This window comes from Saccostrea cucullata, unplaced genomic scaffold (assembly GCF_032062105.1).
Source record: "Saccostrea cucullata isolate Sc308-1 unplaced genomic scaffold, CSIRO_AGI_Scuc_v1 ctg11, whole genome shotgun sequence".
Classification (NCBI taxonomy): Eukaryota; Metazoa; Mollusca; class Bivalvia; order Ostreida; family Ostreidae; genus Saccostrea; species Saccostrea cuccullata.
The window spans coordinates 332,596-358,292 of record NW_026933222.1 but is presented as its reverse complement, the minus strand read 5'-3'; the positions used below and the strand labels follow the sequence as shown (position 1 = coordinate 358,292).

General features: G+C 32.5%; 1 protein-coding gene across 2 annotated transcripts in view; it reads left to right on the top strand.

The window, feature by feature from the left end:
* The first annotated feature begins 520 nt into the window (after positions 1-520).
* Positions 521-25,697, top strand: part of LOC134237715 (dual 3',5'-cyclic-AMP and -GMP phosphodiesterase 11-like) — a 40,695-nt gene continuing 15,518 nt past the window's right edge. The window contains exons 1-6 of one of the 2 annotated variants that reach the window (XM_062719858.1): positions 521-2,857; positions 14,975-15,136; positions 19,372-19,461; positions 20,265-20,402; positions 21,160-21,189; positions 24,959-25,029. In XM_062719858.1, coding sequence (XP_062575842.1) covers positions 2,135-2,857; positions 14,975-15,136; positions 19,372-19,461; positions 20,265-20,402; positions 21,160-21,189; positions 24,959-25,029 — 1,214 coding nt within the window. In that variant the 5' untranslated portion in view covers positions 521-2,134. The remainder of the gene's footprint in view (positions 2,858-14,974; positions 15,137-19,371; positions 19,462-20,264; positions 20,403-21,159; positions 21,190-24,958; positions 25,030-25,697) is intronic. The other variant, XM_062719860.1, reaches the window with a different exon arrangement.

The following is a 25,697-nucleotide window of genomic DNA, read 5'->3' as shown; positions in this document are numbered from 1 at the left end:
CCACTTGGTTATCTTCTATGATTAATTGACGGAATAAAGTTTTCATTTTTTTATGGATACTAGATTACACTTGGCTAGGGGACTTGCATTGCTAATGCAATTTGCGTTATTTACATGTAATTATCCAAAAAGAATGCATGTATATTTTGCAGATTAGAGAAAGAACAGTTAATAAAAACAGTTAATAATTTCTTTGTATAAAACTAGGGAAATGGCTACAAACGTATTTATCTTGCATTATTATTATTATTAAAATAAATTCGATGAAATACAGTATATACTTTACTAAGCTATTTGCTTTTACTGATAAAATGAAGTAGGAAAGTAATATAAATCAAAGAACTTGGGAACCATTTACAAATATATAATATTACCTCACTATACTGCCAAAGGTTTTACACTAATGCACCTCATTGGTATATTTTTTCATAAACATGCGATTATAAATGATCTTTTATTATCTGTTTATAATACAGAAAACCGGGATTACGTCAAAATATCATTTGTCACGTCCTTTGATGGAGACTTAAATACCTGTTTAAGATCCAATTTATCTTAATAAATCTGTAGAATTTCAAAACTTACTGCTCGGGACAACCAACGATCGAGGACAGTTAGTGATTTTACTTTTTTTTTCTTCTTCGTTGTGGATTAATTTCTTGTGGTTCGGATGGTTGTAAGCGTTTGCGTTCGATTAAGCAAATAATCAAAGAGGGGAATGTATACTATTCCGCACAAAAGAAGGTGGAATGTTTAATGCTTTTAGGCAAAGGACCAGGCGTGAAAAGGGCCTAATTAGACCATTCTATTACATGCTAAAATAATCGCTCTGTGGAGCAGGAAGCACTTTGTGAATTGTCATTTCAATATCAGTGAAGAGATTGATTACTAACAAAATCCACAACACAGCTGTTTGATATCTTCATCTCGGAAACTCGAGGGAAGGAAGTTATAAACACTTGTGCCATGTACTCAAATATTTTTTTTATCTTTCTTCCTCGAGTTTAAGCCGATTTTACGTTCAGTCGTTGATCGGGAGTTTCAAATATTTGTATCTCGCTGCGCATTCTAACCAGTGGTCATCAGCAGTTCTCCAGAGCAAGCGCATCAGCTGTTTCAGTGCGCCACTCTCGCTATATGAAGCACGGTCATTTATCGAATGGGGAATTGTAATGTTGACTGATGAATCGATACATGAATTGTTTACCTACATTTAAGGTGACGAGCTGTGGATTAGTTTTGATGGAAGTTTGTTACAATGCACATGGGAATCCAAAGATCATAAGAATTACTCTTCTATTTTATTCTGGGCTTGTTTTCGGTGTTGACTGTGTACTTATCGCAAGGGAAATTTGGGAAACCACAAAGAATAGTGTTAGAGGACAGGTATGGTCACTGATGACAGGCGGCCCGATCCTTCCGTCCTCTTCTTAGGTACTGTATTAAATATTAAATCTCTTAAGATTAGAAGGTCGGCGATTCTGTGATAAAACTATTATCAAATAGTTCTCAAGTTGAACAGTTCTATATTTATTATGTATACATCCCCCACGTTGTAACCTCTCACCTGCAGTGACGATGATCCGTTCTTCGCCAACCAAAAACGCCGAAACATTTCACTGAAGGCGGTTTGCCGTGCTATATTGGGATTTCGCATTTTCCAATTTGTGAAATGTAAGCTATGTCAGGTGAATGCGTTTTCTCATTGCATCGTGCAATTACTTGTGTACGCTAATTCATGGCTGATGGATTATGTGCAAACATTTCATTTCGGTTTTTCTCACTTTTTCCGATCAGCAAGGGACAATTATTAGGAACTGAACGCTTTTACTCATTTAATTCAAACTTTCATGCATTAAAAAAAATACGATTGCACGGTGGTAACTTCTGCTCCTAGCTATTACAGGACGAGCGCTTTAAACACGGAAAATATAAAAGTAATGAAAATATTTACGTACCAGGTTTAATCATTTATATACACAGGACATCTCTATTCATTGAACTGGAAAAGTTATATAGGAAAGCAACAGCGTTCGGTACCGGCAAACTGGATTCGCTCCGCGAAAGCATAACTTCCCGTCTCTTCCCGCGGTCTTCTTCATGTAGGCAAAAACGTTCTAAACGCTCGCCCAAGATGTCGGGAGAAGAGCAAGCGGGGAGAGCCGGTGCAACCGAACGCAACGAGGAGTACGAGAGGATGGAGAAGTGGCTGGATGATCACCCAGAGTTTACCCATGATTATTTTGCCAGGAAGGCTAAAAGAAGCATGGTGGATGGGTGGCTGCTGGCTCAGGCTTTATCTCACAGTCCAGGACTTAACTTCAAACAGCCAGAGACCAACAATTCTAGCGGCTCGAATTCTCGAAATAATTCTGGCACCAACACTCCAGTGCGGAAGATTTCGGCCCAAGAATTTGATCGGGGTGATATTCTAAATCCTATAGTGTCCACAGTGGACGGTGCTCGTACATTTCTCGGACCTTCGACGTCACAAACGTCGGTCACAAATAAACATCACCGACGCCCAAGAACAGAACTGAAAACTCTAGACGAAAAAGAACTTATGTATGAATTAGTAATTGACATTTGTAATGAACTTGATGTCAACAGCCTGTGTCATAAAATATTACAGAACGTGTGTATTCTCCTAAATGCGGACAGGTGTTCATTGTTTCTGGTTCATGGGCGCGGGGGTGAGGAGCGGTTTTTGGAGGCGAAACTTTTTGACGTTAGTGCTGATACAACTCTGGAAGAGGTCTGTGAAAACAGGGAAGCTATAAGAATTCCATGGGGGACAGGGATCATAGGCCATGTGGCGCAGACGGGAGAACTCCTGAACATTCCGGATGCCTACAAGGTAAAGAGAAAGAAATCTCGATCGTCTGCGACTGAAATTCATACTTTCATAGTAATGATTCCAATACAGACACTATGTGGGTTGCATGTATTAGATTTCATCTTCCCTCACAGTCTGCAAATCAAACATGTATCAAGTATACATGTTTTTTTGTTGATTTTTTTGGGGGTGCATTTGCGTGTAAAATGGACAATGAGTAAAATACCGACGATAATGATATTATAGAAGAACATACATTTTATACAATTTAATTAATGAACGGCTCAGAATTACTATCTCGGTGTACATGATATGCACGACGTAGATGTGTGCGGAAGATTACTGCGTGTGAAACCGGATTGAGTAATCACTACCTAACGTGTCCAAAGCTTAAATATGTTTCAGTGACCAGAACCTATATAGATGTCTCTGATTACGGCATAGGGGGTTCGTCTCGATCTATTTGGTTTTTTTTAACTGTTTGATCTCCTTTGTACAATTAAAAATTGTTAAAGTATGAAGGCTTGTCCAAAAGGAAGATGAATAAATCGTAAAGAATATAGTTTTTTTATTTGATTAGGCTACATTGGAGAAATTTTAGATACTTTATTTATCAAAAAACAAAGCAAAAAAAAAAGAAAAAAATTGTCGTCTGCTTTTATTATATCTAAGTTTCACGAAAGATCGGTAATCCTATGGAGAAACGAAAAAAAATAGCATGTGCAATCCCTGATTAAGGTAGCTCCAAATAAAACGTGCATACAACCGAAATATTGCGGAAGTTTAAGGTTTAAAGTCGGCCATGTCAGTAATTTCCTCTTTATACCATTGTGTAAAGTTGCAAAAGAAATCACAGTTGTGCGGGATTGACGTCATAAAGTGAGCGGTTCACTGACGGGGGGAATAAAGCCATTTAACCTTCTCTTGTTATCGAAAAACTTATCACTTCTACACTCTGAAAATCTGATAAGAAAGCTCGGTTACAAAATCCGGGGGTAAAACAATAAATATAAGACTGTAGTAGAACTAATTTTACTGCTTCACGTAGAACCTATAACGTAATCTCTCGTCACTGGTAGTAGCCGTACATACCCGGTAAATTCCTTGATACGTCTCGGCTAGAATCTGATAATGTTAAATTACAGATAATAAGATAACTTTATTTTCAATAAATAAGAAAATTAACCAGTTTCAATGCCTTTTATTTTTAAATTAAATGTTTTTTTAGGATAGATACGCTAAGTAATTAATAGTATGGGAATTTCAGAAAACTTTACAAACGGTACCTCAAGTTAAAAATTCTTAAAAATTGCTAGCATATTTTCAAAATTAAATATGATTGTGTACTACTTTATCTAATACTTGGTAAAAAATATTGTAACATGAAAAGTATGAAAAATTGCTAGCATATCTTCAAGATTAAAGATTGATTTTATACTATCTGAATTAAAACTTGGAAAAATATTGTGACATGAAAAGTATTTTTTTTTTTTTTTTTTTTTTTTTTTTTTTTGCAAAATATTATATGGTTAAGAGGATTCCTATTCGAAATGGAGAATTTACTGAAATTCTTCACCTGTTTAAGGTTCGTTATCTTTGTTTGTCTTGCACAAGTTTCTTGATGTTTTTCTTCAAAAGTTCAGACTGCCTTTGGTAAATTCTCCAGTATTTTATTATTCCACCAGACTCTGACTAAATACAAGCTGTAAGCAGATGGATTTGATAGATAACTAGTAAGTTGAACCCCATCTGTTTTTTGTGATTGCCTTTTTCACATTTCCTGCAGTGTTATTGTTAACCTATAAACAAAATTCCTCACACATTAGGGTGAAGGGAATCTCTTGTTTGAGGATAAATAGATCTTCCCTTTCAGAATAATATTGATGGAAATGATGTATGGTATTTCAATTGTTTTACCACTCTGAAAATGTCTTTGAATTTATAGAGAAAGGATCCAAAAATTCCAAAGAATATTTTGAAGTTCAAGGATTCCTTATTATTTAAAGAATGTTTTAGAATTAAAAAAATCATATTGTTTAACAAATGAGGAAGACTATCAATTAATGAAAAGTAAAGAGATCTTGAAAAGCAACAGTCTTCATTTTTTAATGAAGGATATTAAGTGAGAATTATTAACAAAAATGCTATGCATGCAGCTAGATAACACCATTCAGGTCTCATTTTATCCATATTGGAGATCACTTTTTGGCAAAGTAAAAAAACCCAAGGTTGATAGTGGTATGGGTACCTTGGCCTCATTTTCATGTCATTATAAAGTGTTCATAAAATTTTAAAATGAAAGGTTCTTTTAGTTGAGAAAATATTAAACGTCAGCACTTGTTTGCATAGTAGATCCAGAGAACCCCTGACCCTCAAACAATCCATTTTGAAGTATATGGGATTTTACTCCGGATATTTGTTTATGGAGATTTCTCACACAGTTGCAGTTGTTTAACTTTTTAAAACCACCTTCCAATACACATTTCTTTGAGAGTATGCTCTTGAGGCCCCTGCTCAATTCTCATTGTATAGCAATTAAGCCACTTCTGGATGTGTTTTAAGTCCATACACAGGTAGATAAATACCTGTCATTATCAGGCTCCAGAACAGGGGACATTGTGTATGCTGTGCCATATTGATTTATATTTTTTGTATACTTGATGCTGGACCAAAAGATAGAAGTATACTATTGATATCAAATGGGGTTATTTTGATATACAATGAAAAACTGAGGCTGATATCATGTCTTGGTGTAATTCAATATTTTTGGACTTCATGTGTACAAAACCTGATATAAAACATAAGTAACTTTATCGTACTAATGTCTTAAGAGTCATATATTTCAATTTTGTATTCATTTCTGAAATTTTATTTGAAAGTCTCCCCTTCCCTTCCTGGGTGACAGGGATATACAAATGGACTCTGTTTGGATAACATGAACATGCAGATTACAAATTGATGCAAATCTGGCTTGCTGCAAGTTGTCAACTTTTCCATATGTGAACATTTTTCTTTTATATGAATAATTTTTGTCAGTGTTTATTGCAATTTTAAATGAAAATTTTTGTGCACTTCAAACACAGTTCTGACAAATATTTAATTTTAAGAAATTACGTTTTTACAGTAAAAATCGGACCTTTAGTGTATGCTTCACTTGGAGCAATATTATAAGTAAAATACATGTGTCAGATTTTATAATTATTTTACCGTGCACATTTGCATAAAACTCTGTAGGGCATTAGCATAATGAGTGTTGTCTGTGGATTTAGCATTATTTCATATTTATATTTCATAAATGACCTTAGACGGGGGAAAAACATGTTTGACTTATACAGATAGGATTTATAAGTGTTATCACACATACTTCCTGAGTTTCGGGAAAATTTGTTATTTTTTACCAGTATTTTTATAAGATATGAATGTTATTGATTATATTATTTTACAAAAAGGAAGTTTACACTTGATTCTAGACTAACTAGAAATTTGGTGTGCATAAAGATTTGAAATGAAAGGACCTTTTCAGTTGAGAAAACTTTTGATGTCTCTTTTTTTAGAATTTGTTTCTCATCATAAATGTACATGTAATAACCAAATTAAACATGATTAAATGATTGCAAGAGTAACATTTAATTATATGTTCTAGTTTCTTTTTCATATTTTGCAAGGAAACTTTAATTTACTTTCATCTAAGAACTGTGCAATGCAGTTAGTACATAAATATGTCAGTTTTGAATTGATGTATGTATGATTGAATTTCTGACCACTTTCTAAAATTTAAAATTTTGATAATTTTACCTTAAATGCTCAAAATTTACATTTCCAATACTGCTTGTTGGCCTTCAAAATTTTTCAATGAGTTGCAACATTAAATATTAAAATTTTAAAACTCTAATCATAAGTGTTTCAGTGTCTGAACAATTTTTCAAGAATAGAATTTTGTTTATTCATGTTTTTGTTTTAAATCTTTCTATTTTGCTCATGGCTGTCAAAAAAAAACATAAAGCAAAGTCATTATTCACAAAAACTTTATTTGTGCTTCACAAGTTTGAATCCACCTAGCATTTTTCACAAATCAAGGAAACATTCTGTACAAGTACACAATTAAATAAAGGTTTTGCGGTGATAAATGCTCACAATTAAAAGAAGGTTGCAATTACCCTCAGATGTTTATTGCACTCAGACAAAAGCTAGTTCAAAATAACTGGGATTGAAAAATTGTAAAGGACCAATAAATCGCAGAAAACCGAAAATCATTCATTTTACTATATTAAGAATTGCCTAGAAACAGTAATTTAAGCTGAATAATTTTACTGAATTGTAACAGTAAATTTTCTCAGGCAACAAGACCTTTCTTTTCAGAACTACAACGGAGGATTATTTTCACATTACTTATCATGAAAATTTTAACATATCTATTGTGGGAACATGTTATTAATGTTAAAGCTGGGTGACAACAGCCATAGTCTGTCATAAAGAAGGATTACCAAATAAGCAACACCGAATTTGAAACGAAAATCCTTGGTTGGCAATGAAAAGGTGGCCTCTTTTATTTTGTGATGAGAAAAGAAACGAAGAGGGTAGATTAAGTCTGATTTTATGGTCTTTGTCACATTTTGAATTGTTAGGGTGACTATCACTAACTTTGCCGTGAATATGCAATCTTGTCAAACAAAGTGAAAGATAAAAGCTCCCTTTAATACATATTTTATGAAAAATATTGATAGAAATGATTATTGACATTTGTAGGTTAAGCAATTTTTTGAAGATTTTGTCTTGCCGATATCCATTTGATCTTTTAGGGTTTTCCTTCATGTTTAATATAAAAAAAGTGTTTTGTAACATTTTACTTATAATCTTGCAAAATACCCCACCATAAACCTGTCAGATTAAAAAAGAAAATGAAATTATGTAGAAATATATGTTGACCATGTTTGATTTAAATGTCAGATAACTTCTACTCGTATGAATATTTTTTAAGATGGCTTTATCATCTGTATTGGATCTGCAATACTACAGTACCATTCTTTCTTCAGTGTTGGAAATTTCATTTCAAAAATCCTATTACTTTTCCTATAGAGCTGGATTTGGAAAATTTGTTCATAACTGTCCACAATAAATCAATGGTCCTTAAATATGAAAGATGTCAAGTTTCAAAACTTGGCACAGGGCTGGAATGGTCCATCGAGTCCTTCTTTCTGTAAGTGTTTCCCACCTCCGTAGGTCAATCAATAGTCCCAACAATATGGTTCAACAGTTAACTACACTAAGTGAGGGATTAAATCATCCCTGGAGTATTTAAAGAAAGATAAAATTCTCTTCAAGCTTTATTTGCTCTGACATTCCAAATTTGGTTATAAAGTTCTTCATACATCACTTCTGGAAACCAATCTTTTTGGCCATCTCTCAGAAGACCACTGGCTGATTGATGAAGCCATTCCAAACTGAAATATTCAGTGGAGTAGTATTCAACAAGTGTGTTATAGACAAACTCTATTTTCAGAAGGAAAAGTAGATGTATTCTTAGAGTACATATTTTAATTTTTTTTTTTTTTTGGTCATTCACCCTCCTTTGATTGCTTCATACAACCTTTTTTTTTCCAGAAGGTTTCTCTTTATCTTGTAAATCAGTTATTTTTTTAAAACAATTTGATATTTATAGGGTTGGATGAAGATTGATATTTATTTTTTAAGCATAAGGGTGAAGGTGACACTGATAATTTTAGATGTTCATTTTGAAATAAATTTAGATAAAATATACAAAATTTTATTGTCCCAGAATTAGGTCATGGGAACTTAAATTTGAGACTTTTATAGGACATTAGGCAATGCTAAATTTAAGAGTTTATGTAATTATATGCTGCCAAAAATAGTATTTATAGATGTTTTGGTTTTTTATTTTTTAAACTCACTTTAGCTGTCTGTTCCGTAAACTTTATATATTTCAACTCTTTCGTGAGAACCACTGAGTCAGTTTTAACAAAAATTAGTACATGTACAATGTACATGTATTTTCAAGTACAGGTGATTCTAAATTCTTCAAATGATGAGCCATACTGACCCTTCCAAGGGAGAAAATCAAGAAGAGTACATTGGGTCATTTAAAAAAAACAAAACAAAACAAAAAAACTCAAGATCGAGCCACTGGTCAAAAAATTGAAACTTATGTGAAAGCTTCTTGAGGTAGTATAGCTTGAAAATTTTGCAAGTCATGGTCCCCGGGCTTTTAAAGATTGTGCAACACATGCAGTTTCACATTGCAATAAGTAGGATAATTGCATCGAAAATTTCTTTTGAAGACCCATGCAGTGCTCCAGAAAATATATGACATATGTGAAAGCTTCAAAATATAGTGTAGATTCTAAATTATGAAATAAATTGTTCATAAAATATTTGGACCAAAAAAGGAAAGATGTGACAACTTCTTGATGTAGATTAATTTTTAATTATGGCCCAGAAGTAAGCATGCAGGGACAATAAATAGAGGATCAAAGTTTTATATTGGGATATGTCATCTATATTTTACTATTAAAATAAAAGAACAAATTAAAATTTAAAATCTTTTCAACAGAACCTTGTGCATTTGAATTACACTGTATGAGGCCATTTTCTAAACGTTAATACAGTGGACCTTCAGATATCCGGACGCCAGATATCCGGATGCTTCAGTATCCGGACGATTTTTCATCGGAACGGAATTTTTTGATATTATTTTGTCATGTTTAACTGGTAATTCAGATATGTGGACACTTCACTTATCCGGACAAATTTACTAGGAACCAAAGTGTCCGGATAAATGAGGCTCCACTGTATATACAGTACAGTTTGCTTGCATAGAACGACATACATGTATAGATGTGATAGTGATTGAGAGGGGAATTTTATACTTTTGAGATATTATATGCTCTTACAATTTTTTTTTAAATTAAGAGAAGGACACATTTTTTTCATTGGATTATAAAGGTGAAAATCTTAAAGAAAAGCAGGCAGGTGAGCACTGTAGCCCAATATATATCTAGGCTTCTTGTGTTCTGTAATCCATCAGTTGAACATTTATTAGCAGTTAATTCTTAATAATAGTGTGAAATGTTATTAGAGATTCCTTGTATAATATGTAATTGCATAAAATTTTTATACTGTGGTTATAAAATTTGTCATCATTGGATCATGAAAAATGCAATATTGATAACATGTGTCACTTTTCCTCTGGGGTTTAGCTTTGATATTGAGCTTGGTGAAGCAGACGTGAAACAGTGTCCCATTGATCAATAAATGTCTGCTGTTATAATACTGAGGCTGTAGAGGCTCCTATCTTTATAATTGCAAATCAGCTATAATCAAATTAATATAGCTTTACAGCAAATTCCACAGGGAAATAGAATAAATTCCAAGGTAGAGGCAAGAGGATGGTTGATAACTTTCCATGTATTGCATACCAATTCATTATTTTGGCCAATGTCTGAAGTTCATTAATTTAGCTTTATCAGAATACTGTAAACCAAGTATAATACGCGTGCGATAAATATCCGCGAGTTCCGCGAGTAACCTCTGCTCGCGGATATTTATCGTCGCGAACCATTTGTTCATTATATTCCCATATCATGATTTATTTAGAGTTATTTGCCCGTTTTTCAATACCGATCCCGACGATTCAACAAGTAATCACGGAAGAACTTTTCTGTTAGTGTACAAGAAGCAGTTGAAATTTAATTACAAACATTCAGAAAAAATAAAAACGAATGGCAAATCTAAAACTATTTGTCTAAAAATGATTAAAATGTCAATAGTCATTTCAGCTTGTGTAATTATTGTTCATTTTTTGTTACAGACGAGTCAGAGATAGTCTGGTTAATTACGGCTAATTATGGCCCAGTCCTGCTCTGTCCCAATTATTTATAATAATTGCCCATTGGCCGTGTAGATCTTAGAAAGCGTCGATTCAATTACCCAATTAGTATGAGGCACTTTTACAATTGAGAGTTTTAAAATCAATTTTAATCTCCTAGATTTTTCCCCGATTTTCGTTAAAGCGTTGTGAAAATGCGAATGAAGTATATTCATGGTAAACATTTTACCTACTTTAGGGGCGGATACAAGATTTTAAATGGACGCAATGCACAGAATGTTTTGAATAATGCGTAAGCAGACCTCACGCAACCATTTTACCTAGTTTATGGGCGGATATAAAATTTTTATTTGATTCAAAAATACTCGTAGAAATAAAAAAAAATGCGATCACTCGTTCGCGGAAATAAATCGTCGCGGATAAGTTCTCTGGCGGTCAGTCGCGAATAAAAAATGACGCGTATAATAATTGGCTTACAGTATACAGTCAGTTCTAGACTTCTGTGATGTGATCTTTATTATCTTCTGCTTAAAGCATTTAATTGAAAGTGATTATCCGAGATTATAGAAGGCAGACTCCAATGGGAGTTGTCTTAATTTTTTTCTGAGGGGCAGAATTTTCGTCATGGATGGTAGCCACATTTGTTGTCGGATTTTATTAACATTTTGCTTATAGATTAATAAGAGATGAAAAAAAAAAATGTAATGCATGTTATTGATGCCATCTTCTCAGCTGGAAGGTGTTTTCTTTATTACTTTGAAAGGGTAGATTGGTAGCTGTACTGTGAAAGTGCTCTGCAATGGTTTGTTCCAGATTCTTATTAGGTAATCAGAGAATTCAAGTATAAATGTCTGGAGACCTATATCTCCATAGAAGTACTGCAGAGATTGTCCTTTCTCTATCAGAAATTGATATGATTCTTGATACCTAATGGGCATGAACCAAATAGTTTGGTGTCTGATGTAAGCAATATTGTTAAAATTGAATCTAACATTAAAGAGTTCAGTGGGTATAGATAACGAAAAATTCATTTTATTGAAAAGTGCCATTACCTACGGGGTAAAAAGTTCACACATCATTTGGTGGTCACAGCAGACATTAAGAAGGCTTTCAAGCATTGCGCAGAATGAAGAAAGTATTACTGAAGCAGATTCTATCCTGATTTTGTTCATGCAGAGATTACCATTTTTTGTGAAAAGAAAATGTTCTTTTGATGGGGACACCACAGTGAAAATTCATATTATAGGATTAGATGATGTTCAAATACACCTCAGTTTAATCTAACAGGCTTTTAACAACTTAATAGCAAATACAAATGTAACCGGTAATGATTTTATGTAAAAAGTATGTAACATTGCTAGCTAATTCTATACTGTGAATTAGTAATCCATGTGAAAGATAAATTACCAGCTAAATGAAATCTACGCAATTCTTATGCCTGTCTTTTTTCTTAGTTTTTAGTTTCCGTACATACATAGAGAAACCAATGTGTTGGTGGTTCTGGAGGTTTAAAATTACCATGATATACCCACATTCTCTGTCATCCAAAGTCATTTGTTATTGAAAAATTAATTTGCACTTCTTCAGTCATGAAAATTTCAAATATTTTCATAGTTTGAAGCAGCACTAGTGGACTGGTGCATAAATGCAGATAAATTTCATTTTTATATAGACACAAGGCAGTTAAAAAAGATATTGCACCCTGCTATCTGTTTGAAATGATACTATCTTTGCCTCCTGACATTTAGATGACATTTTCAAGTTTTTGTGTACCAGTGTCTTTGAATGTCAGCCAGAAGTAAATTTACTATGTGCATATTCCCTTTGATTTACACTAGCTCAAACCAATCTTGCTTTAAACATAAAATTCAATATTTACTGAACCAATCTCTGCTTGCACTATTATATCAGGACATTTTTTAAGGAAAAAAAAGTATATTGAAATGCTCGGGTATTAGACGGGACTGTTATCTCGGTCATGTTTGAAGTAAGTGGTCCATATATCAGTTAAGTTAAACTCAGCTGTTGGTTAGCGGTGAGTGTGAGGGAATGATTTAGCAATCATGGCAGAGTATAGATGATAGGTCTGATAAAGCTGATGATAGGCATGGTCACCTTAAAAGCGGGTTATACATCCTTAAAGGAACTCTTATATATTGGTTTTTCATGTATGTGCTAGCAACAAGTACCTCTTGGGTATTAGAACAGGTTGAATTCCAAAAGTGTTTTTATATGGTGAAAAACTCTCCTATGAAAGATGTCCCAGATGACCACAGACAGTTGAGGCAATAAATTAGAAAAAAAATTACATTTGTTGCACATGAAATGAGTGTGAAAAAAAAGTTTAGTGTTCCAATTTATTCTGTAAAAATCTTGTGCAGTCAGGTTCCAGTGCTTTTATTAAGTCATTTAATGCTGTTGAAATTTAATTGCTGTCTTAATAATGTGCTTGAAAATGGCTGTATAATTCTCCAAACATGTGGGAAGGCTGTCATCTTTTATGTTGATGGGCGTAGACTGTCAACTTGAAGAGGCCCTACCTCTCTGTTGTAAAAAAAAAAAAAAAAAAAGGGTTGTCTGTAGTATTAAAACATACCGGAATATATAGTTTTATTTTCAAGGTTAAATTTAACATGCAGATCTTCGCAATCTAAGAATGGGGCACTTAACATCTGCACTAAAACACAAGTTATATCTTTTCTTCAGTAGGTGCATTAGTATCTTTTCTTTAAAAGAAGAGATTTGAATAATTTCCAGCATTTCTTTAAATGAAAATGTATGTGTCTGTTTATCGATCAGTAAGTTGAAACAGTCAAGCTAGTACTTTCTAATTAATGAAGATTCCATGGTATTGACATAGCTTATTAATTGAAATGCATGAACCCCAAAGTTGATAACAAATTCCATACTGTGAAATCACTAATTTTCGAGGGGGTTTATTTTTCATGGTTTTCAAGGTATGAACTTATGAAGAGACCCACGAATTTATGTCCACCACGAAGTGCAATTTTTCACATCTATAACTACTGTACAATTTTTCAACCATGAAATCAAATCCCCATGAACCAATATATTTTCCTCAAACCATGAAAATTTGACCCCTCAAAAATATGTGATTAAAAAATTACAGTATTGTGTTTAAGTCTAAGAATTAAGCCAGGCAAATCTGAAGCTACAGAGGACTGTGTACAGAAGAGATACATTTATATGTAGAAATATCTACCAATGTCAATGTTTGGAAGGAGTCTTGTCTTTTACTGTGTTAAAAATTAATGAAAATATGTTAGTTTGAATTCCTTTGATCTCCTATCATTTCACATTTTTTCCAAACTTTTAAACTTTATCAGACCTTTAATAATGTAAAAAGCATCATCTATGGCTGGAAACTTGACAAATCCATTAAAAGGGCTGGAACTTATTTCAAGTACAAGTATATAATGACATGAAAATCAATTTATTGGCTTTACAATGACCTAGACAACTATTTACAATAGACTTGAGTGGTGCATCATGTCTATGACATAAAAGCCAACCAGTGTAGTAGGAACCAAAGAGAAAAAATGGAGATCACTGTGTTATGATGGCAATTCTAAATGTCATAAAAGATGGCTTCTACATTAAGCTAGCTGTAATACACTCTGCTGAGCAGAAGTGACAAAGCAGCCATGAATTGATCACTAGGACAACTACCTCTTGAGTGTGGCAGTGACAACTGCTGCCGGAAAAACTTATCTCACATTAGCAGACTTTATAAAGGACAGAAAAAAATCTCTCTTGTATCCTAAATTATTTCATATTGATGCTCTCTGGAAATTGATGTCTTTGCTACCATGTCACAATGTTAGATTTGCATCAAATTGTAAATCATTATAACACAAGAGATGACAGGAAGAAATCATTATGTATGGCTATAAGGGATGTTATAAAATATCTTTTTTTTTCATCTTTTAATGTCACACTGTTTGTAACAGAAGTGAAACACTATAACAGTTTGTATTTTTCAGACATTGTAAAGTGGATTTTGAAAAAAAGTACACTTTCAAAATAAAATAGAGTGTTCTTCTATTATTAGCAAGGCTTCATGTGAGGTCAAGGTCAAACACTAAGGTCAAAAAAGAACTACTGTATAAGAAAATTGAGAAATTGAACCAAAAAGTGAATATATAGGTATCTAATGGATTGAATAGATAACTTTTAAAACACATTTCTATCCTCTTTTATCCATGATTTATTAAATTCCAAGTTATTTAATAAGGATCGAGTCAGCTATATGGATGTATTTTGTTTTTTTACAGGATCCACGTTTTAACAATGAAATTGACCTGCAGATGGGTTATCGGACTCGCAGTATTTTGAGTACACCAATTAAAGACAGTGACGGGGTAGTCATAGGCGTGGCTCAGGCTATAAATAGGATCAACAGCAAGGACGAGCCTTTTAATGCCTATGATGAAAAGGTGAGCACTTATGTCCAAGAACTGGTATTCATGGATACATTTTTAATTGTGGGTATAAGGCAGGTTCAATCACTGCAAGGTGGCAAAAAAGCCCAGTTTGTAGACTTACCATCCAGAGGTCAAGGGTCCTGGGGTTGAGCCCAGGCCTTAGGGCCATATTAAAACTAAGACGAGCTCACTTTTGATCTCAGTCTCACTTTTCCACTAGTATTCCTTTGTTAAAAGTGAGACTGAGATCAAAAGTGAGCTCGTCTAAGTTTTATGGCCCCCAGGCCTGATCAGTGGTCTGTCATATTTTCTCTCTTGGTGCCATTAACCATCTCTGAACCTGCAGGGTCATATAAGACCCAAAAAACAATCTGGACTGTGCTTCTGTAGGGATATAGTCATTTGAGGCCGGGTGAATTTATGGGGGCTTGCAGTTTTGATCACTGATAGATAGCTTAGTTTCTAGTACAACTTTGTATAGTTAAGGGGCCAGCTTTGAATTGGGGCTGCTCTGTGACATTTCTATCTTTCTCCTACATAAGCATTATCTGATTTATGATTTATTCTTTTCTACCCCACATTTAGCCTCTAAAGATGCTTGTTACAGATGCCACAATTGAAAGTGATGTCATATAATTTTTTTTAAGGCAGTCTTCAAAACAGAAATATCTTGGTTCATAGGTTGAGAATTTGTTCAAATTCAATCTATGGTTATTTTTATAAAAGACTTTGCACCCTAATTAGGGGAATGCTGAAAATGCAGCCTCACCTTTTTTTTCAAAAATGAAATTTCTCTGTGAGAACTTGAACAAAAATTTACTCTTAATTACTAGTAAAAGTAAAAAAAATATTTATTTTGTAAGTCCTACAACTGTGCATTGATTCATTTGAATGAAGTCATGTGTGCTGGAAAAAAGATACAGGAGTTTAGGCTAAAAGCTATGATAATTTTGAGTTAATTAGCAAAAAAAAATGATGATCATAAGACGCTGAGGGCAAAATCATATTTGTGTCAAGTAAATTTACATAAGTTGCACACATGTATATCACCTAAATGTAAATTCTATTTATAGTCTGAAAATGATGAACTTGACTTAATTTAATTTGAAAATTCATTAATTGTAGGTGACACATATCGATATGCAACCATCCTCAGGTAGTTAAAAAAATTAATTCAAGTTTGTTCAAATCAGGAATAGATTGTGGGCCCTTTGTATTAGATTTAGGCTACTGTACATTAGGTAATAGGTAATAAGAGTTTAACACAAGGTTTTTTAAGAGTGACAAGGCTACATTGAATCATATTAAAAGGAGAACATACCTAAGTAAAGTGGAAACTTTTTTTTATTATGAGCTCATTTATTTATAGGCAGGTCTAAATCAAAGATCCATATTTTACAAAATGCCTGTGTGTACAATTGTACATGAAAATAAAAAATCTCTGAAAGGGCCATGTATATTGTAATGATATTGAAGCTTCCCAGTATTGTTTGGATTCAATTATGATTAAATCATAGCAGTCTTTAATAGGGCTAGATTTTTAAAAGTCCCCAATATAGAGTCAACATTTTATGAAATTAATGAGGAACATTTTTAAAAATATTCTGCCACCAAAGAACAGCAGAACAAAAGTGAAGCAGGCAAGCTTTATTTCCCATGGACCTCTTGTATCATTTATATAACTATAAATAATTAATGTTTTCAAATAAGTACTAATTTAGTAGTCCACATGAACACTGAAATAACAAATTTTCAGATCTAGCGAAGTAAATTTTCAGGTCCCTTAAGGACTTTGATATTATACATTTATTGCATGATAGTGAGGGAAATACAATGAAGTACATTGAAGTGGTAAAATTTTCTGTTTGACTGGAACGTTTTGGGCTATCTTTAGAACGATGATTGTCATACAATGACTTGCCCATTTCTTTAGAAAGGAAAAAATCGGTCAAATAGTTCATTCCAATACCTGTAGAACAGGTATTCCATAAATATAATAGGCAATCAAATTGACGGTCTACATATAAACACCGAATAAGCACGTGTTCGACCGATACCTGTATTATGGTGATCATATTGAACATGATAAATTCATAATAATCGACAAATTTGTTGCAAAATGTGTTGAACAGGAGCTGGAACTCTCTAACTCTCTTTCTTATGATATAAAAATCTCCATTTCGGTGTAACTTATGTTGCTTGTCACGAAGAGTGGGGTGTCCTTCAACATTACGACAAATATCTCTTTTTCGTTTCTAAAAAAATGGGCGTGTCATTATGTTATTATTGACGTTCAAAACATGACTCAGAACATTTCATCCAAACGGAAAATTTTACCACTTCAATGCGCTTCATTGTATGAAGACTTTTTCAGCCAAGAAAAATCATATTTCTTGGCTGAATAAGTCTTCATGTTTCCCGAACATTCATGCAATGAATTGTTTATTATACCGAAACAAGCAAAACCTTTGAAATAAACATAAACTTTCAAATTCGACACCGTTCTCAAATTCATTTCATTTTTAACAAAACGTTACTAAAACTCTTTGGTCAACACATTATCATCAATTTTATGACGTAAACCAGATCATTGTGACGTCTACTATACTCTCGGGAGTTTTCTTTAAACGAACAATAATTTTTGCGGGAAAATGCACTAAGTATCAGAAGAGGTGGAATATGATGAAAAGCATGCCGACGGCCGGGAAATATGAAGTTTTTACGGCCCAATCATGTGATAACTTAGAACCAATCAGATAACGCGTTGTTTAGAATATTTATAATGAGGTATAATAATATAGTAACTGAATTTTACTATATATGCTTTACTTTAGTGACTTTTTCATATGCAATATGAATTCTATGACTTTTGTAAAACTGGCAAGTTGATAGAATTTCTACATTTTCTGCCTCCAGAAGTTAAAATCTCCCTCTGTCATTTTCTTTAATTTTCCCCAGTTTCTCCTAAGAAAATACCCAGAGGAACTGAAATTGGTGTCTTCAATTTTTTATGATTGAGCATGATGAAAGATGATTGCAAGGGAATTGATTTGGAATTCCTCTCCAAATAGCCAATTTGTTGCAAATCTAGAAATAAATTAAAAAGTAAAATCTGTAAAATAATTACAAAGCCACATCTAATCTCAGTGCAGAAATCCTCAGGCTTGGCATGAAATACATCTTCATTATTCTTTCATTGCAAGCCATTTTGGAAGACAATATTCTTTGTTGCAGGATCTTTAATGATCATGTAGGGAGTTTTAACTTCTATCAGTCTTGAAAACCTTAAAATGAAATTATCTTACCACATTAAAATAGAAAGTTTCCATTAAAAAAATGAAAGAATGCAGAGATGCTTTGATAGATTGCTATAATCATATTAAGGTTATGAGATAGACATCCCACAAAGTGAATGAAATCATGTTAATTGTTGGGTGGTGGGTGAACTTTTACAATGCTTGATGGCAAAGAAAGTTTCACTGGTTCTAATGGTTTAGATTTTCAGGGTAACTGCTTTAGTTAAGTCTGAGGGTCAAAAAAACAAACCATCAGATTTAACTTAATTTCAACTTAATTTTTTAGATATGATGTCTTAAGCTATCATCTATCATTTGGCAAATAAAATTTTCATACATTTTAGTTTTAGAATTTGATCATTTTTGTATATCTTTCCATGGAGCTCTTCTTCTAAAAGAGATCAAAATAGTCCAAAAATGGCCACAGCCACCCAGCCCTCTTAATACAGAAGGTGATTCAATGGTTAAGTTATCATTCATTTAGAAACAATGATAGATTTACAGAGAAGCAAGTTATTGACACTTTAAATGTTGGAGGAAATGTTGAAATAGGATTATGAGGTTTTTGATTTTTTGCTGGAGACTGGCTGCATGATTCAAAAGATAGCTTATACAGTCCTAAATCTAGCTTAAGTTTAACTAGTGAAAGGTCATCAGCCTAAAAAGTGATGAATATGTATATACCTCAGGGGAACAAATGGTGAAGTTTGCACAATTATAGAATTCATTCATTATTTATTTACACATTAAGGATTGATGCAGATGCTTTCTACTAGCTGTAAAGATCAGCCTCTTGAAGTAATTTAATTTTCAATTTCACAAATCAACTCATTTCAAACCACTCTTCTATTTCTAGCTAGCTTTAACTCAGCTAAAATACAGTGATTACGTCAGGTTTTTATTTTTCAAAAAATTAAATTAAGTTAATCCAATTGATGTTTTTAATTTCAGATTTTTTCAAACTACATGGCATTTTGTGGCATAGGATTGAAAAATGCTCAATTGTATGAGAAATCGCTGCTGGAAAATAGACGAAATCAGGTCAGTGTGCATGGATGGACATTTAATAATAAAGTGCCATATTTTTAGTGAGATTCTACTTTAGGGATACCTCCTCAAAAATCCTGTTTATTATATATATTTAGTGAGAAGACATTTTAACAATTTTATGATGACTAAAAAGTTTACAATTACTATACCTATTATGAGAAATGAAATATAAGTGATAATATTTTTTGAAATTTTATATAGATTTCAAAAAGGAGCTTATTATATAGAGCCTGAAATTAATCCTTCCTTAAAATCCTGCTAATAGTGTATTTGTAGATATAGATTTTGTAAACTTCTATTCTTATAGATAATTGATGCCCTTTTTCTAAAAATAATGTGACATTTTGCATTATCATGTTATTTATATTAATGCCTATATTATAGTTTTCTCTATTTTCCCTTTGTAGATGCCTATATATAATCCTAAAAAATTACTTGACACAAAAGATACTGCATTTTCTATGAGCAATCAAGGAGTTAGCCGAGGGGCAATCAGAAATTTTTAATAATGTATTCTTCACTACAATACAAACTTCCTTATTAGGAAGTCGTGGAAACTGATAAATGTATAGGATAGTGTAATGATATGAGGAATTGCCAAGGAAAAGATATAATTTCTAGTCAAGATTACTTTTATAATTAGAGTTCTTTATAAGCAATAAATTTTACTGTACGTGTGTATCCAGTTTTTTAAAACCTAATTTTCAAATTTTAAAGCAGTAAGATTTTAATTTACTACATCTTGAAAACCAAACAATTTAGCCAATTATATTTTCCTTTTTTTTCATTACCAGGTACTGTTGGATTTGGCAAGAGTGATATTTGAAGAGCAGAACAATGTAGCAAACCTAATCTACAAGATAATGATGCATACTCAGTCCCTTCTACAATGTCAAAGGTGCCAGGTCATGCTTATTGATGACCTCTGCAAGGTCAGTCTATTAATAGATCCCTTGTCATGACAACCTAAGTGTGGGACCCCAGTGTTGTACCAGCACATACACAGGCACATCAGATCATTCAGTTACATGTATTATTGTCATGGCTCATATATATAACAGATTACTGGTGAAAGTATCTCCCAATTCTGGGAATCTTTGTATGGATTGTCATATACATGTATTGGTATACTTATTGTAGGATGAATTATATACAAATCATTCAGTTCATTAATACAACATGTTTTGTTTTTCTCTTTTTTTAAATTTATTTATGTTTATGCTAGGTTATCTACACTTTTCTTTTTAATTTTGTTTTTTGGAACATTTGACCTAGTTCACACATAGATATAACACGTAATGTGACACTGCGTAGTAAAAGGATGAACTATTTCATAGTTTGTGTCAGGTATTTTAGAAGTAAATTTGTCACTCTAAATTAACCGTAGAACAAAATGCATTGTTTCAAGTAGTGAGATATTTAAATAGCAAAAAATACCTACATGTATATTTGTCAGATCATACATGTTTCTCTATATAAAAGTGATTATCACTTTATAAATTAACTTTTTTGTGTAAACAAAGAGAGATGTATTTTAATTTTTTTAATATTTCTAGATTTAGGTAAAATTCAATTTCTATATGATTCATTTATAAAGTATACTATGCTTGTAGAATTTTTATTTAAAAAGTTGTCACCATTCATGACAATATATATATATAAACATGGGCATGCTTACTTCTTTTTCAGAAGAATATCAAACACTGTCCGCTTGGCATGGTGACTATTTTAAGGAGATTTTGCACCAATAACTCAATCTGCACATAGTCAATTCAAAATATTTTAGACATGTCATTTTTGAGCCTATTCATGCATTTGAAATGTTGACGACTTCAAAATAGATTTTCTGTAACAAGTTATGTAAATTAAGATGATTAATGCCAGCAAATTGGAAACACAATACAAACAAATCTTTCCTTGAGAATGACATGTTTTTGCACTTAAACTTTGCTCCCTTTTTATAACACTTTGATATTTAGCACCTCACCATCACTGTTTGCAGTGAGATTAACTGAGATTAGTCATAGAAGTATGAATTACAACTAGACTAAACTATGGAGAAAATATTGTCTAAGATTAAAAAATTACACTTACTAGTATTTCTTTGCTTTCCATTCTTGATATGTTATGATATTTATTGGTTCAGGGATCTAATATATTCAGAAAACAAGAGCTATAGTCCTTATTAATTTGGATAAGACATTGAGTGAAAATCTAGTTTTATTCAAGAACATTCAACTTTACTATAAAGCTTTTAATATAAAGGATTAATTTTGATGACTTGTATAGTGTATTAAAATGGATATGTGAAAATTTTAATAAACATTTGTATACTCAGTCTCAGGTCCATCACCAGGTGTCTGGAAAGTTGGGACACGGGAGGGGGGATATGAGAAGGAATGTATCCCATCTTCTAAATCAGAAATTTTTTTTTTATATTACTGTTAAATGGGTTCCCTTTTCTTGATTTTGGTGGGGTTTTTTTATTCTGGAAGTCTAAATTTTTCCACCCTGAAATCTAAGTAAGCAAAATCTAGCAGCACTACCTAAACAGATGAATAAAGAATATATGCTTGTTTAAATAAAAATATTATGGCAGTTTTAGAAGGTCATCTTCTTAAGTTACTTCGTATATGCATGCAGGTTATGAACTTGTTCATTTTACCCATTCATATTTGCTGCTAGCCAAGTGCTTCTGATCTGTTACACTCCTCACAAACCTTTGGCATATTGTACTATCAAAATACTGTATTTTTTTAAAAGTATAATTGCAATGTCCTACCCTCAGTCTCTCTGAATTCATAGATACTGAACTTTCACAAAAGCATTTTCCTGGATCGCCAATTCGCCATAGACTTATAGGTCTATAAAGCTGGAATGCAAATATGATTAATGTGATGTGAAGACACATTAATTCTTGTATCCTAATAAAAATTCTGCCTTGTTGAATATTCTTTAATCAATTTAAAAGTGCTTTTGATATTTGTCAGTGACGTAATTTTTGTGCATGAGGTTGGATTTAAGATCACCTTTAATAGACCAAGAGATAGTGAGGAGGAAAATGGATCAGAAAAACATGGCCAGCGAAGATGCCCATGATCTACCTTACTGTGTCAGGCTGATTATCTTGCATATGTATTCACTATGCTTCTTAGAAAATTTCATGCACATTTTTTAGTATGGAATTTTTATGTAATTAGTACTTCTTTTCCAACATTATTGACAGATAATTTTTACCATAAGGTGTATTCATAGTTTCTATTGATGAATTATGTAGATTCCTTATTATTGCAATATCATATAGTCTGTAGATTTTAGCATTTGTTGTTGAGGAAAAATTATTTTCTGTAGAAATTACATTTTTTTTTCCCCAGAGTCAGCGGTTTTCAAGACATATATATTTTAATTTTTTATTTTTTTTATTTTTTGCGGGGGGGGGGGGGGGGGGGGGGGGGGGGAAAAGAAAACAGAAAGAATCCTTGGAATTTGTTTGGCTTTTGCAATTGTTATTTCAACATGGTTGTTTTTGACTGGAACTTCTCTGAAAGATGTTGTAAACAAAAAACAGTTGCAAGATATATTATTGTACATTTATTAGCTGTAGAACTGTAGCTCTCAGGAAAAAAAAATTGACAGAGGGGAGAGCTACAGTACCATCCATTGAAAAAACTGTATCTTTATTGCACACAAAAAGTTGAGCTTGGTTCTGGATTAATTCTTCCAAATTCTTACCTCAATTGCGAAAAAGCTAAATTTCAAAATATTCTTTACTCCTTTATCAGGTACTCTCGTAGTTTACATTTGCACGAAGCGTGTTGGACTGAATTATCTTGCAAACCAAAATGGCAGAATAAATAGACGAAATTTTCGATGATCTCAATGTCAGGCCCAGAAGGGCTATTAACAACAATTATAAGGAATTTTTGTTGTGGAAACTGAAAGACTATGTTAGGAACACACGGTTAGTAATATTTTGAGGGACAGTTTTAAAAACATGGTGAAATAAATTGAGAAACAGTTCACTTTTTTGTGCGCAATAAATATACAGTATTTTCAATGGGTGGCACTTACTGTACAGTTGTAGCTCTCCAGTCTGTCAATATATTTTTTTCCGGAGAGCTACAGTTGGCAGCTGCTATACATTTACTGTATATTCTATGCATTTATTGAGTAAGGAAAATATTTGTCTCAATTAAACTAAATGACTGTTAAGGTCCTTCAAACATGTATAATACATGAAACTTTACTGCAAGATCAAGGCACTACTACATGTAGTACACATAGTACTCACTCTAATTCAATTGTGTTATTGCTTCATAGTAGAGACTAAACGTTTTATAGTTTTTGTCCTGCATTGGTACAATGGTGTTGCAGTTTTCTGTATTAGTTAAACAGTATGCCTGACTTTGAAGTACCAGCAAGTTGGGTACAGTGTGTCATTAAACCCTCATAAACCCCTCCTGAAATTTTAGATTAATTGCGTTTTACATACCTTTGATCAGGAATAATGGTTTCAATTACGAATCAGCTTTGTTTTACCTTAAAAAAGACAATGCTTGGTTTTTCATGTTTTTATCAGATGGAAAGCTAATTAGCTTTTAATGATCTAAATGAAAATTTTATGTTGATTCAAAGGCCCCGGTATTAAAGTGATCAAAGTGAATCTTGTGTAATAATGATTGGGTCCGATATCAAAGCCTGAGTTATTGTTTTTCGGCATTAAGAAAATGTCAGTTGTAGTTCTGTTATCAAAGATAGTGTTAATCACAAATGCTGCAAGAAATTTCATTTGATCACATGGAATTGTCTTGCAGGTAGTGTTTCTTATTCATTTTGAGGGTCATATATGAATTTCCTGAAAGGAATGGTGAAGAAGGAGGGTCAGGTTGTACTTAGTCCCTCTTCAATAATCCGTTAATAATTTAGATATGCTCGATCTTATCCAGAATAAATATTCCATAAAAATAACTTTGCTGTATGCTGTTCCTGAAAAAAAAATCACTTCTTTTTTTTCTTTATAGAGAGTTAACACTACAATTTTCAACCTAATATAAAGATTTAGCTTTTTTTTTAAAGTTTACAGCTGCACAAACATCACAAAACTTAATGCTTTAAATCATCAAAGAAAATTTGATTAGCATGCTGCATCTCAATTTCTTTACCCAATGGAATGATTAATAATTAACAGTTAGCATTTTTGACAACATAATTTTACTCTTGCATTTCAATGTTAAAATATTATTTACAGAAATAAGGGTGGGTTTTCAAGTGAATTTTACTTGTTTAACTTGTGTTAAAAATTAAGGAGAAAAAGGGGTGGGGGTCAGAATACCACGTAAAAGCATTAAAACATGATTAATCATCTTAATATAATTAAGTTAGCACGTATATGTAAAGCTATGAGAGAAATAACTTTAGTAAAGTTTAGTTCTTATTAAACACACACACATAGTATTCATATCATCCAATGTATTTTGTTTCTTTGCAGGGGATTTTTTCACAAGTCTTTGATTTGGAGAACACAGATTTTGATAACAGTGATACATTTAACAGAGAATGGCAAGTATTTTGTGTTGTGTGGCTATATTGTTTTCTGTTGCCACTACTCAAATACATCAAATAACAAAGGTACATTTCAATGATATTTTATCGAAATTTTTCTCAGTTTTTCCTAATTTTGCTCAGGACTACTTTTCCCCAGATAATTTGTCAATGTTGAAACAAAATCTGATGTCTTGAAGTGGAATTCTGTTGTAATGGATAAAATTAAAGGGATTCGGAAGAATCGATTTGCACTTTTGGAACCAATTTTAAATTTACCTGATTATATTAACAGAACCAAAAGTGATTGATGAATCTGTGTATTTTAATTGTGTCAATATTTGCATAAAGAGCTTTAACATGAAAGTATTGTTAATGAAAGTGTAAGATTTGAAACTTTTTATAGATTCTTCATTCAGTAGCTCTCATTAAAACTACATGGTCATAAAGTAATATACACATATACCATGATAAATTAGCTTTTAACATTCCCATAGTACATGTACTCGAAGTAACTAAAGACACCAGCGGATAAATTAAGTAATTTTTTTTTTAATGCAAACAATTTTAAAAATAACATGTGGTACTAATGCAGAATTTTCATTTTTTTTGGGGGGGGGGGGATTTTACCCAATGACAAATAAATAGGGGGGTTGGTATAAGCTATTTGTGGAAATCTTTCTCCC